The sequence below is a fragment of the Xenopus laevis genome, chromosome 9_10S (assembly GCF_017654675.1).
Source record: "Xenopus laevis strain J_2021 chromosome 9_10S, Xenopus_laevis_v10.1, whole genome shotgun sequence".
NCBI classification, from domain to species: Eukaryota; Metazoa; Chordata; class Amphibia; order Anura; family Pipidae; genus Xenopus; species Xenopus laevis.
This window is the reverse complement of record NC_054388.1, coordinates 83,430,685-83,444,207: the sequence shown is the minus strand read 5'-3', so window position 1 is coordinate 83,444,207 and position 13,523 is coordinate 83,430,685. Positions and strand designations below refer to the sequence as shown.

At 39.0% G+C, this 13,523-nt stretch overlaps 1 protein-coding gene across 3 annotated transcripts in view; it reads right to left on the bottom strand.

Annotated features, from left to right (window-relative positions):
• Window positions 1-6,045: 6,045 nt before the first annotated feature.
• The window catches only part of usp22.S (ubiquitin specific peptidase 22 S homeolog), a 41,185-nt gene continuing 33,707 nt past the window's right edge, over window positions 6,046-13,523 (bottom strand). For 2 of the 3 annotated variants that reach the window (XM_041577880.1, XM_041577881.1), the window contains exons 11-15: window positions 12,291-12,417; window positions 11,039-11,130; window positions 9,133-9,195; window positions 8,198-8,347; window positions 6,046-6,592 (exon numbers count right to left, since the gene is read on the bottom strand). In XM_041577880.1, coding sequence (XP_041433814.1) covers window positions 6,550-6,592; window positions 8,198-8,347; window positions 9,133-9,195; window positions 11,039-11,130; window positions 12,291-12,417 — 475 coding nt within the window. In that variant the 3' untranslated portion in view covers window positions 6,046-6,549. 3 annotated transcript variants of the gene reach the window in all.

Sequence of the window (13,523 nt, the reverse complement as noted above, 5' to 3'; positions counted from 1 at the left end):
ACTAATTTAAAGCCCAGGCGTGTTTTGAAAGTACATGATTTGTAAATATCCAGGATACAGCTCATTTCTTTCTTTAAATCTAGGGCAACTAACAAGAACACTAAAATACCATAATGACTTATGACTTATAAGGGGTATATAGTATTAATAATCTCCGGCACACTTTGAAATTGTTCCTGGCCTCCCATCATTTCCCTTTTTTTATCAATCCACCTTCAAGGTCAGAATGCCCCTTGTTAACCATGAGTGCAACCAATACAGTATGTGCCAAATATACTTTTTGCCTATTGAAAAAAAATCTATGTTTTCTGATTTATTGAACTTACAGGAAAAACAGGGAAATTGATGCTACTCTATGTTTGGTCCTTGCAATGTAGCTGATTCAAGAAACGGATAAGAACACAAATAAGAAACTACCTTGTTAACCTTCCAACACTATTTTCAGTTCAGTTGGTGTAACGACCACGTTATCGGGAACCTTGTTCATCCATAGTACCTGCAGACGCACAGATGAATCCTGTGGGTTCCGGTGGCGCCCTTTTGGGGCCCCGGGCTTTCTGCTGCGGAAGCCAACAAGAAGTGGGTAACAAGTTCGTAGGTGAGGTACCGGCAGGGAAAAAGAGAAGGCTTAGTCGGTCAGGCAAAGAGTTCAAGGCAGGCGGCAGGAGTCGTAGTCAGGAATCGGGCAGCACTCAAAATCAGGAATATCAATCACAATCAGACGCTTAGGTAGGAACAGATAACTGAAACCAGCTTGGGCACTTCAAAAATGGCAAATTGGCCTTTTAAAAAAGATTTGGCGCCAATTTTTAAAATCTAGCGCCTATCCGTGACGTCATGACGCCGGCATCACAACACTCGTGTCCTGACGCTCAGTGTCAAACGCCAGTGTCAGTGGAATACCCAGAAGTGCGTGTCTGCTCACCAGCAGCAAGGAGAGACGCACCAGGAGGTAAGGGATTTCGTCAATCTCCCGGCACGTCTTACAGTTGGTTTTAGATTGTTCACCAGAAATAAAGACTTTTTCAAATTACTTTCTATTTTCCATGTGTGACTTTTTACTAATATTGAAATTTAAAGTTTCATTTTTCACCTTTTAAAGCAGCTCTGGGAGGGGGGGGGGTCACAGACTCTTTAACTGTTCAAAATGGATACATATAGTTGATACATTTGTTATCTTTGTCCCTGCTGAGCAGAATCTCTGGGTTTCATTACAGGCAGCTGTTAGAATTGATACAATAGTTACTAAACCTCCAGAGATGCTCCTGGGAAATGTACCAAATCAAATTTGTTAACTTGTTTATATTGTTCTCCATAGCTGTGCAGGAGTGTTAGAGTAAATATGGCTCTTATTATGACAAAGTGCTGATGAGCTGTGTGCCTTACCAGAATGTCTGTGGACAGCACCGCAGTCAATGCAAAGACCATTGCCAGAGTAAGACACTATTATGAAATTCACTGTTATGCACAGTCCCCTTTCCTCCTGCATCTCTTCCTTTTAAGGGTGAGTGCCCTACTCTTGAGACGCTAGAAGAAATAACTGGCCCTATGTGGCCCTGACAGTAAGTGCTGCCTGGGTACTACCTCCTTGGCAGAGTCTCAGATGCTCATCTATCTGGCCTCCTCCTTTCTCTAACAAGCTCAGCAAGCTTGTCTAACACTAGCTGGTCTGCAAAAAATACTTTTACCGTTGCTATTATCTTATGTGTTGCTCCTCAGGCTCTTGTGGGCCTTAGTTCTCCTGTTCATAAGCCAACTAGGCCTGGACAACTTCTCACCCCTTATATTGATTTCCTAGGGCCACCTAACCATTCCTGCATCTAGAACCTTCTAAAGTGGATTACCTAGCCTACACCAGTTAATGGGACCCAGGGGCATTTTGGACCCTGTGGCCACCTGAGGCAGCTGCAGTGATGCCGTCCCCCCTCACCCCTCCATGCTTAATTTACATTGTCAGACCAGGGGCCCACACCACTAGTGCAGTGAGCGCAATTGCACTCTCTGCAGTAGAAGAGTCAACATTTAGATTTAAAAATCAGAGAATTTCAACTCTTGCGGTTACCAGGAGCATTTTTTTTGCTGCCCCGGGTAAATTGCGGACTGTTGCTGCCTGAGGCGACTTTCTCTACTCACCTCATGGCAGCAGTGCCCCTGCTGGGACCTGTAACAAACAACACTCCACAAAATAAAAATAACCCAATTGACTTATAGCTACTCCTTACAAAGTTAAATGGGATATATCCCTCTTAAAGGAGAAGGCTGCATTTACTTAGGGGCAAAAAGTTATACACCTCTAAGTGATTGTATTTACTTACAGTACCTGACACTCCGGGCCGGTGCTCCTAGCAGGAGAAAACTGCACCAGTCCGGCTTCTTCTTTCTTCTCGTGGCTGCGCATGCACAGTAGAACAAAAAGCTGAACTTTAAATAAAAAGTCGGCTATTTCGTTTAACTGCGCATGTGTTTGCCCTGGGAAATTTGAATGAAAATTAAAGAAGACGCCGAAAGAGGATTGCTTCGTGGTGCTCACTGGTATAACCCCAGGCCGGTGCAGTTTTCTGCTGATAGGAGCACCGGCCCGGGGTTTCAGGTAAGTCAATACAATCACTTGGGGTGCCTAACATTTGGCACCCCCAAGTGCAAGATGACTTTCTTTCTCGAGGTCCAATTCTTCTGTAGCATGTTATATACTGCATGGCTGTGGATACAAAACTGTGGCAGGCCTACTTGTTTACCTGTTACAGAGGGATCCGAATGGCTTGACAGACAATCCCTTCAATGACCACAACCTCTACTATTCGCCTTTATCTAATTGCCCACATGCTGTTGGTCTAAATTCAGTCTTTAGGTTTAAGGGATAGCTGTGGGTCTACGGACAATCATTTACTAAGTGCTGAGGCTCTTATGACATAAATAGCTGTGGACATTATTGTCCAAGTGGTACCGTGATGTCCTTCAAGGACAAGATACCACCAAACCTATTGGTCCTATTGTTATGGGTTCAAGATCCAGCCAAGTGTTGAGGATGAGAAAGGGTACAAGGAGTTTTTAAATTTTGGCTGTGTTTAGGTTTTACTTATTACAAAATGATTGGTGCTCAGAACAGTGCAGGATGCAGCATATGCTGGCTATAACTCGCATTGCTCAGTTCTTAGACCTTTCTAGTTAATGGCTTCCTGTAGTATTAGTACAGAGTTGATCCAGCCAATAATATGATTTCCCCCCTCTTAGGAAACTGGAGAGGTTCCTGATAGGGTTCTATCCTATGTCTTCCTATGGATCAACTAGCAGGTTTCACTTAAATAAAATGAGAACATGATGGACTTTAAATAAGTTTTAATACCTTTCTGTTTCCAGATCATATCATTAAGACTAGACATGCTTTAGAGAGCCCTCCTGAGACAGAAAGCTCACAGCCTGTGCAAACATGCGGATTTTGCTTTCAGGTGCAATCACCCACAGAAGTGTCTGTAAGACATCACAAACTTTCACATTCATACACGGCAACTGCAGTACCTTCTGCGCTATTCAACAGGCTCAATAATGAAACCTTATCTCCAGTGGAAGAAAACAGATCCTTTAAAATAATATGTTCCCCAGCTCAGGAGAGGTCTTTCATTGATTTAACTGGAAGTCACTCTCTCTGTGAATGAAGAAAATATTATTCTATAATTTATGTTTAAGAATAAATTAATTTGACATTTTAAATAATATAGTAAAATCCAAGCTGATTTCTCGGACATCGACAAACTAATGTATGCATGTTCTCCTAAAACAAGGCAGATTAATTGGCACCTTCTAAAATGAACCTACAGTGTGTAAATGAGTTAGGGACCATATATTGTAGTATTAAGTACCAATGGGGCAAGAACTGATGGGAATGATTTATACTATCTGTAAAGTGTTAATCAATTGTGTAATTGCTATTTAAAGAACATCAAAATATATTCAAGGTTGTATTTTCTATATAGAACCTGTCTTTAATAGAAAGGAAAGGACAATTGCCTAATACAGACTGGTAATCCAGAATGCTTGGGACCTGGGTTTTTCTGGATAACGGATCTTTCCATAATTTGGATCTTCATACCCTCAAGTCTACCAGAAAATCATGTAAACATTAAATAAACCCAATTGGTTGGTTTTGCTTCCAATAAGGATTAATTATATCTTAAGGCCCCCATACACGGGCCGATAAAAGCTGCTGAGTGGGGGCCATCCGACTGGCTTCCCCAACACTCGTATCGGATCCATTATCATCTGATCGTTGGGCCCTAGGGCCCACGATCGGGTCAGCCTGATATCGCCCAGCGAGCGGATCTCTACGTCTATGGCCACCTTTAGTTTGGACAAGGTACTGTTTTAGCATTATATAGTAAAAGCAAATCATTTTTTTAAATTTTAATTATTTGGATAAAATGAAGTCTATGGCAGATGGCCTTCCCATAAATAGGAGCTTTATGAATAACGGCTCCCATACTTTTACATGTTGTAAAAGCCAAAGTGGTGATGGGCATGACTTATGAATTTAAAGGTATTGCTGCCCATACTTCCAGACTCACTTAGGATTCTTAGTAAGGGTGGTCATGCACTGATCAAGCCTCGACCTTTTTACTTCATTCTGGGACAGCATGTTTTAAGGCCAGAAACAAGATTTCTATTCTAGTTTACTATACAGAACACAGCCTTAGTTAATCAGCTATGTGATAATGAAAGTGCGACCTGGAGTGGTTAGCCAGATATTACACAAATCTTTAGGTGCCCTCTGCTGGACTATTGTAAAAATATCAGCAGTTTGCCAACCCCTTCAAAAATAAAAAATTTAGTTTTCGATTATATTGAGCTCAGTTATTTTTGCTTTTCTGGAACTGCAGCATAAAATTATACACCATTCTCTCATTGCATATATTTTAAAAGGTAAGTTTTTTTTTAAAAAAAAAAAAGACAATTTTGTTTTATTGTCCAAGAAAACAAGGATGTTTGCTATACCTCAAAATTTTAGCTGAAAATCAGCCAGAAAAATTTGTCAGAGTGATGACTGCATTGGCTAGTTGATGTGATCTTCACCCAGTTGGCCTGTATCGGTTGGGATTAGATTGTTGGCTCTAGGGTCAAATAATGGAATCAGAGATCGCCCACTTCAAAGGGGACAGATCTGCTCATTTGGTGCCCTTGTCACACAAGTGAATCTTTCATTGTATGACATTGTGAGATATTGCTTTTGTACTAGGTAGAATAATTACATTTTCCATTCAGATTCTAGTGTTCCACTTCAGGTTGCTTCCTACTAACTGCATTCAGTAATGTGAAGATTTGATCGCGTTACTGTTGAAAAATAAATACCCTTGGTGCATCATCTGATTTTCATGCCTCCCATTTCAAAAGAAATCAAAACTTTCATCCAATACTCCACTACATGTTGTTTTCCGCTATAAATATAAAATTTATTGCCAGTCTTGAAACCTTAGACATTCAAGATACTGTGTATACGGTGGATGGCCAAATCCATGCTCTATTAGGTAAGTAAGATTAAATATTACAGAATAACCTGACTTTCCCCAAATTTTTGTTTCCTTTAAACTCGGCCACTTACGCACATGTAATTTGGAAAAACTGTCCAAACACAGCACAATGTCCCTGAAATATATTTAGGATATTCTGTGTTTTTGATTAACAAGAGGCACGCATTTTGAACTCTTTGTGGATTGGTCATGCTAAGGTTGCCCCCCAAATAACCATACTGTTGTGTCAGGCTGTAACAGGATGATAAACCAAAGACACAACACATAATACTGATACATTTGTTTTGCCTTTCCTTTTACTCATGGCTGTAATAATGAAGTTAATTTTCATGGACTAAATAAAAATTGCTATTCAATGACAGACAAAAATAAAATCAATCTGTAAAAAAAAAAAAAAAAAATCCATCTTCTGGTTTTCAGGGGCAGTCGAAAGGAAAATATTTATACTGAAAACTGGTCTCCGTATGTGTCGAATTAGTCCACAATCCAGAATTTTCAAATGCTGGCTGATAAACACAGACCATAATAGTTTCATACTGTATTTATTTCAACGAAAATTCACAAATAAAGATACTTGCAAAGTTCTCTTTTGCCATGTATAACTGATTTGAGGACACCATCCTGGCATCTCCTTTTATGTAACTGTTTAACAGTCCCACCACGCGAATCCAGTCGTTGGCTTGATCATGATATCTATGGTCAAGTCAATTCCTCATTTGAAGCTCAAGCACCAATGGAAAGGATGACTATATTTGGAGATGTAATCTTTCCCCCCTCCCACACAAGATCCCAGAAACACAATGAAGGATGTTTAGTGCCAGAGTTTCGGAGTATCCCTCCACACTTCTGCAGCTCCCATTTTCCTCAATAGTTGCTCCGCCAGTTCTAAAGCCAGCATTGGCAAGTGTGATGGTGACATTGCTCCGGTGTAAATCTGGTTTGTGTGTACATTTCAGGTAGATTTGTGTCATAGCAGAAGGCTTCTTGTTTGATATTCTATACAGGTAATTCAGAACAACTCTGATAAAAGTTACTCATACTCCAGAAACTGCTTGTGATAGAAAAGCAAATACCTGGAGAAAAAAAAATAGGGAAAAAAAAACAATTAAACTCTGTGTACTTAAGTATATATTTCACCCTTCCATGACTATCAAAACACGTTTAACTTGTGTCTTCCTACCTAGATGAACACCATATAATTTTCCACTAAGAAGTACAATTAAAACTGCGCCAGATTATTCAGTTTATTGCCTTGACAATATTTCCTTAAGAAAAGCTACAGAATGAATATGTGCAGTGTGTGATTATCCTCAAGAAAATAGTGTAGCATTGAGTATGTAGATTATTTGTACAATCTTTACAAAGCTTTAGTACGGAGGATAGGGAACACAAATATTCCAGTATTGGGTTAGTATTTCCCCAGCAGATTTGCCTCAGTTTAAGAGTACACTCGCATAGTGTATGGTCCACTTCTCCCTGCCTGCATTCGTTTTTAGGTGTATACTGCAAAAATGTACAAAATCTTTTAAATTGAAGGAAAATGCAAAAGCAGGAGCCACAAGTAAGTTGCACTAGAGAAAGGCAAGGCATTCCAAGGAAAGGCCGCTCCATAACGTTAATCTTGTTTTACTGGTGTGTTTGGGGTCATTTTCTTGTTGAAACATCATTTTCAAGGGCATTTTCTCTTCAGTATAAGGCAACATGAACTCTCCAAGTTCTTTGATTTACTGAAACTGATCCATGATCCCTGGTATGTGATAAATAGACCCAACACCATAGTATGAGAAACATCCCTATATCATGATGCTTGTGCCACCATACTTCACTGTCTTCAGTGTACTGTGACTTGAATTCAGTGTTTGGGGGGTTGTCTGACAAAACTGCAGCCCCTAGACCCAAAAAGAACAATCTTGCTTTCATCAGTCCACAAAATGTTGTGCCAGTCTGTGTTCTTTAGCAAACAGTAAGCTCTTCACGTTTTTTTTTCAACAACGGGACTTTGTGGGAGCTTCTTGCTGATAGCTTGGCTTCACATAGGTGTCTTCTAATTGTAACAGTATCACAGGTAATTTATACCTTCTTTAATCTTCCTGGAGCTGATTATTGGCTGAGTCTTTGCCACTTTGGCTATTCTTCTATCCATTTGAATGGTATTTCCATTTTCTTCCACATCTTTCAGGGTTTGGTTGCCATTTTAAAGCATTTGAGATCATTTTCGGCACTTTATATGTTTTTCCCTCGCCAATCAACTTTTTCATCAAAGTATGGTGTTCTTCTGAACAATGTCTGGAACGACCCATTTTACTCAGATTTCCAGAGAGCAATGCATTATAACCAGCATTCACAATTGCTGCCTTCCATACTTAAATAAGGGCTGTAATTGACACCTGTTTTTATCACAGACTGAATGACCTCACTAATTGAATTCCATACTGCTATTATTTTGAACAAGCCTCAATACTTCAATTACACAGAATCAGCAGCATGCAAGTCATGACTGTTGGGTCTGTTGGTTTTCTATGACTCTGCTACACCTACTAGTAAATTATTTGTTTTTGGTAGAAATTTTATTTCTACATGGCAGTGATTGACCAGGTTAGTGATGTCAGACTGCTATCATTCCTATCACAACTGTAGGATATTACCAAAATAGTTCATCACTGTTATAACCAACTCACCCTTCACTGTCTATAACATCTTTAATGCTAGCCTTGGTAATAATCGCATCATCACATTTGAACCACTGGTCCTTGTGTTGTCTGATGAAGCTTGTGTAATGCCCACTCTCCAAGGTTCCCTGGTGGTTAACTACTGCAAACAATGAATACCTATGACAAGGAAATGAATAACGTATATTAGAAAGAGTCCAGTACAGCTTATGAGGGTAAAACAAGACAAACACTGGCATATGCAGGGGTTGTAATGTTTGTGGCCCTTTTAAAGGTGATCCTTTTAGTGGTGAAAAAAGAATGCAGCAATTTGTTGCAATCTTAATTACAACTGCCAAAGGTCCTTTCACTTGAGAGTGCCAATATGGTAAGCTCTACTACTGAAATCTATCCCTAAAGTTTTTTTCAATGGGCAATGCTGCTTTAAGTTTGGGGGAGAAAAAGAAGCCACATGGGGGGGGGGGTCCACTAATTTGATACATTTGTCAAATAAAAGATCTTTCCCCCCCCGATATCCCCACCTTGACCTGGGCAATATTGGGCTGATTGTTTGACTTTAGTGTTAGGATTGACAGAGATAGCTGCATTTATTGGCCATGTATGTCCATTTTTACATGAGCACATGCACAAGTCTATAGGGCAGACTTATCAAAATGTAAAATTAGAGCTCACCACAGAAAAACTCACCCACTTTCTATTCATCCCATGGTGAGCTCTAATAACACACTCATAAATCTGCCACTAAGTCTTCCACTGGGCAATAGGAAAAGTGAAGATGGTGGTGTAGCACTGTTTTTTTTTCAGGGCTGCTGCATTTTTTTTTCTTAAAAGAAGCGCTAGCCTGAGGAAAAGCTTAATGATTTGATTGGGCATTCGTTGGCCTTCAAATGTCAGCTGTTAAATAATAAAAAAATATCTGGAAAATAGCAGGACCGAAAACTCACTTATTGTCATTGTGTAAACTATCAGATGGTTGTTGATACTGTCCATTCATTCGGCTTTCTTTACTGTAACAAGAAAAAGTGCAAGCATTACAAGTCATTCTAATCTTAATTCCCAAGTTACTTGAAAACAGCAGCAGAGGGTGGTGTTTTCTATATACCACAGGTAAGTCTTCATAGACTATAAACACTTTTTTCAGGATCTTAGCCATTACAGCACTACTGCTTTGTAAGCAAAATGAAGGTAACAAAGGCACAGAGGCATGGCTCAAAACACATCAATGAATTGTGGTGCGCAATAATAATAATAATAATAATAATAATAATAATAATAATATACTAGTGCCATCATAATAATACATTTTTTTTTCTTCTGTAAAGCAGATTAATATCAGTAAGAAATAGTGCCTAGCTGGAGAATTGATGTTGATATCAGAAGAGCACACAGCTGAAGAACAGGAGTTAAAGGGGAAGTAAAGTCTAAAATGGAATAAGGTTAGAAATGGTGTATTTTGTATACTAAGCATAAACTTACTGCACCACAAGCCTAATCCAACAATTGATTTATTTTTTCCAAATTGGCCACAGGGGGTCACCATCTTGTAACTTTGTTAAACATCTTTGTAAGACCAAGACTGTGCACATGCTCATTGTGGTCTGGGCTTCAGTTGAGAGGTTAAGATTAGGGATCTTCATAAATTATCAAAACAGCAGTTAAATAATATCTGCCAGAAGCCGATACAGCAAGACTGATTAATAATCAGAATAAGCATCCTGTGTTGTCATGTAATCTAATGTGGATTTTATAGTTTTTGTATTGTTTAATACAAACTTTCTCCAACTCTGCAGAACCAGTGGCTGCAGCAAAATAATCCTCCAAATAGAATCCCAGTTTATCTGTTTAAATCTGGCTCCATGATCTGTGTCCCTGCAGCTGTAGTAACCAGTAAAGGGGGTGTAAAGGCAAAAATAAAATCCAATACAAATCTCTACACAGTCACCGATTGCTCTACAGCAGGCATGTCCAAAGTCCGGCCCGATTTCAGATTTACACCGGCCCGCAGCCTCCATCATGAAATTAATAATAATGCAGCCCGCCAGCACAGTGTGACAAGCAATCGCGTAGCCATAATATTTGGGCACATTAGTGAAATGATGCTGCCTGTGTGCTGAAGGTGTTCCCAAAAGACACATACTGGCACATAGTGGAGCTCCACTCTCACATACTTCTTTAGGGCTGAAGGTGTCAATAGGCATACTGACGTGCCAGTACAGTAAACTAAAGAAGTATGTGAGAGTGGCATGCCAATATGTGTCTATTACTAACTCCTTCAGCACACAGGCAGCAGTATAGGCCAAGTGGCAGATCATTTCACTAATGTCCCCAAATATTACTGCCACGAATACGCAATTCCTTGTTTAAATTAGCTAAATGATGTTAATGGTTCAAAGAATGTCAGGCTGAATGGTCGGCCCCCACACATTTTCACCTCACCAAATCTGGCCCTCGTTGCAAAAAGTTTGGACACCCCTGCTCTACAGGGAAACAAACAAAGCTGCTTAAAAAAAAGGTGAAAAGCAGAAGTAGTGTTCTGGCAATTACATTAGACATTTTTGGTTAAACTATATTAGAAACATGTTTTATTTTGCACAGCCTATCGATTTACCCAGTTTTTATTTTTACACTGAACTGTTCCTTTAATGAGGTAGATACAAGCAGATGCGCTAAAATCAGTGCTGCATTTGAAAGAATGGTTTCCACTTCTGTGCAGCTACACAGAGCAGAAAAAATGTGAAACCAGACAAGCAGAGATCTTTACACAAGCTTAATTATATTTTGCTTTCTACTAAAGTAATACTGAAATCCTCATTTTCCAAGACTTTCTATAAAACATTTGTCTCTGCTTACCTGGAAGCCATAAATGGCATCATGTCCAGCTCCAAAGGGAATGACACATATGTTGTAATCTTCCGCCTCAGTTTAGCCGAATGCTCAAATCGCTAAATAAAAAAAATTAATTTTACCATCTGTAGTTGCAATGTTAAACGGAACTTGATAGGTCCTAGTCTTCCCCACCAGTTTCACACCAAGCACTTGTCTCATCCAGTTTAAATACTGGACATAAAGGGGAAAAATTATTTTTCGGTTATCCGTACCAGAAACTGCAATTGAAAGCAATGTCTCTATCCTTTGCTTTCTCAGTTTGTCAGGCTATACAGAATGTATTAGAAATCAATTTTCCCCCTGCCAAGTTAAAAGTTTCCATAACCCTTGCCTATTTCTTTTCTCCTTCAAATGACTTTTAATAATAGAACATGCAAGTCATTGTGTCAGCTGGAGTTTTGGCTGCAGGAAAGCTGACCAATACAATGTTGGAATGGCATGAGTTGTCAGATGAAAGTTTAATTGAGATCCGGATACCAGTAATTAACCTTTTTTTAAATCTACTTTGGTGGCTGCCTGGTTATGCACACATCAGGGGGTAGATAGTGGGAAGCCATAAGATCTGAATCTAATTTAAATTTTTTTTTTAAACACAGGAAATCTGCAAATTCAGCAGATGACTGCAAAAAATGTACATCCATAATTTTAGGGAGTTGCTTAGAATATTAGGGCATTGCTTAGAATATTTTCGGTTACTCCAGTTTGTAAAAATTCTACGCAAAATGTTGGTTACATTCATAAATGAACATAAATGTATATATTTAATCTCAATTCGTGGCAGAAAAATTATAATTCTCATGGTTTTCCTAAATTTTAAATAAAAAATTTTACCTTAAAGTTCAAACCTTAAAATTAAATGCAAAAATTGCTCGGCAGTTTAAAAAAAAAAAAAATAAGTCTCAAAGTGAAATGGAAAGTTACATAAAGGGAAAGTAAATCTAATGGTGACAAAATAAAAGTTCTAGTGCCTTTGTTTGCTCCCCCCCACTCTGGTTGCCCTTGCTCCATGAAATACTGAATTAGTGTGAAGTGTTCTGACAGAAAATTCAAGGCTTCTCTGCAGTTGGAGTGTAGAATAACCGAGTGTATGTGTTAACAGAGGTTGAAAGCATTGTCAGGCTTTCAAGTTTAAAATGTACGTTTGTAAACAGCAGTGCTAAGTGGTAAAACAACTTATAACAGAAATGTTACAAAGCTCCATATTAGTCTTGCTTACTTTGAGATGAAAACAAGCCACAATAGGCAATTTCTTCATAGTCAGCTGTTTCGTAGATTCCTGGTAGCTATGGCAACCGCTGCATTTGATTTTGGCACTACTTCCTAGATGCTCTGGTCGTGTAAACCTGAAAAAGAAAGGAATTTTATCTTATAAATGTTATCACTGCGTACAAGAGATAATTGGGGCATATTAACATTGGAGATTAAAACTGGTTGCTATGGGCAAAATCGCCAATGATCATTAACAGTCACCAAGTTAGAAATCAAATGCAAAGATCATATTAGTCGCTATAGGCAATATCACTGGTGAGGTTTGTCTCCAATGTAAATACACCCCTTAGTGTATACAATGTAGTGGTGTAGTTGCAAGCTGCTACAATAATTTTCTTCAAAACAACTCACTTCCCATTTATATCAAAGAGAACCAAGGTTATACAGTAAATTAATTGGACAGGACATACTATGGTGGGGGAGGGGGTGGGAAGACAACTGTAGTCCCAAGTTCCCTTTAAATATAGCTAGGCATTTCCGAGATATTTAGGCTTTAGAGGCAGGGGAGAAGGCTCTCAGCATTAGCAGCTCTGCACCCTTTATGAGCCAGAGCACAAGTTTGAGTTAATACGTTTATTTCATAACTATGCCATCTATGATAGCCTTTCGCATTGTGGTTATGGCATAATTGCGGATTAAAATGAATGCCCCCAATAGCCTAATTTAAAGGAACAGTTCAGTGTTAAAATAAAAACTGGGTAATAAATAGGCTGTGCAAAATAAAACATGTTTCTACTATAGTTAGCCAAAAATGTAATGTACAAAGGCTGGAGTGAGCGGATGTGTAACATAATAGCCAGAACACTACACTGCTTTTCCGCTCTCTAACTCTGAGTTAGTCAGCGACTTAAAGGGGGGCCATGTGGGACATTCAGTGAGTTTGCAATTGATCTTCAGCATTCAGCTCAGATTCAAAAGCAACAGATATGACCCACATTGCCCCCCCCACTCAATTCACTGATTGGTTACTGCCTGGTAACCAGTCAGTGGAGACCAAGAGAGCTAAAAAGCAGGAAGTAGTGTTCTGGCTATTATGTTAGACATCCAGTCACTCCAGCCTTTATACATTACATTTTTGGCTAACTATATTAGAAAATATGTTTTATTTTGCGCAGCCTATTTATTTACCTAGTTTTTATTTTTATACTGAAAAAAATCCTATAGAAATCATGTGAAAAGA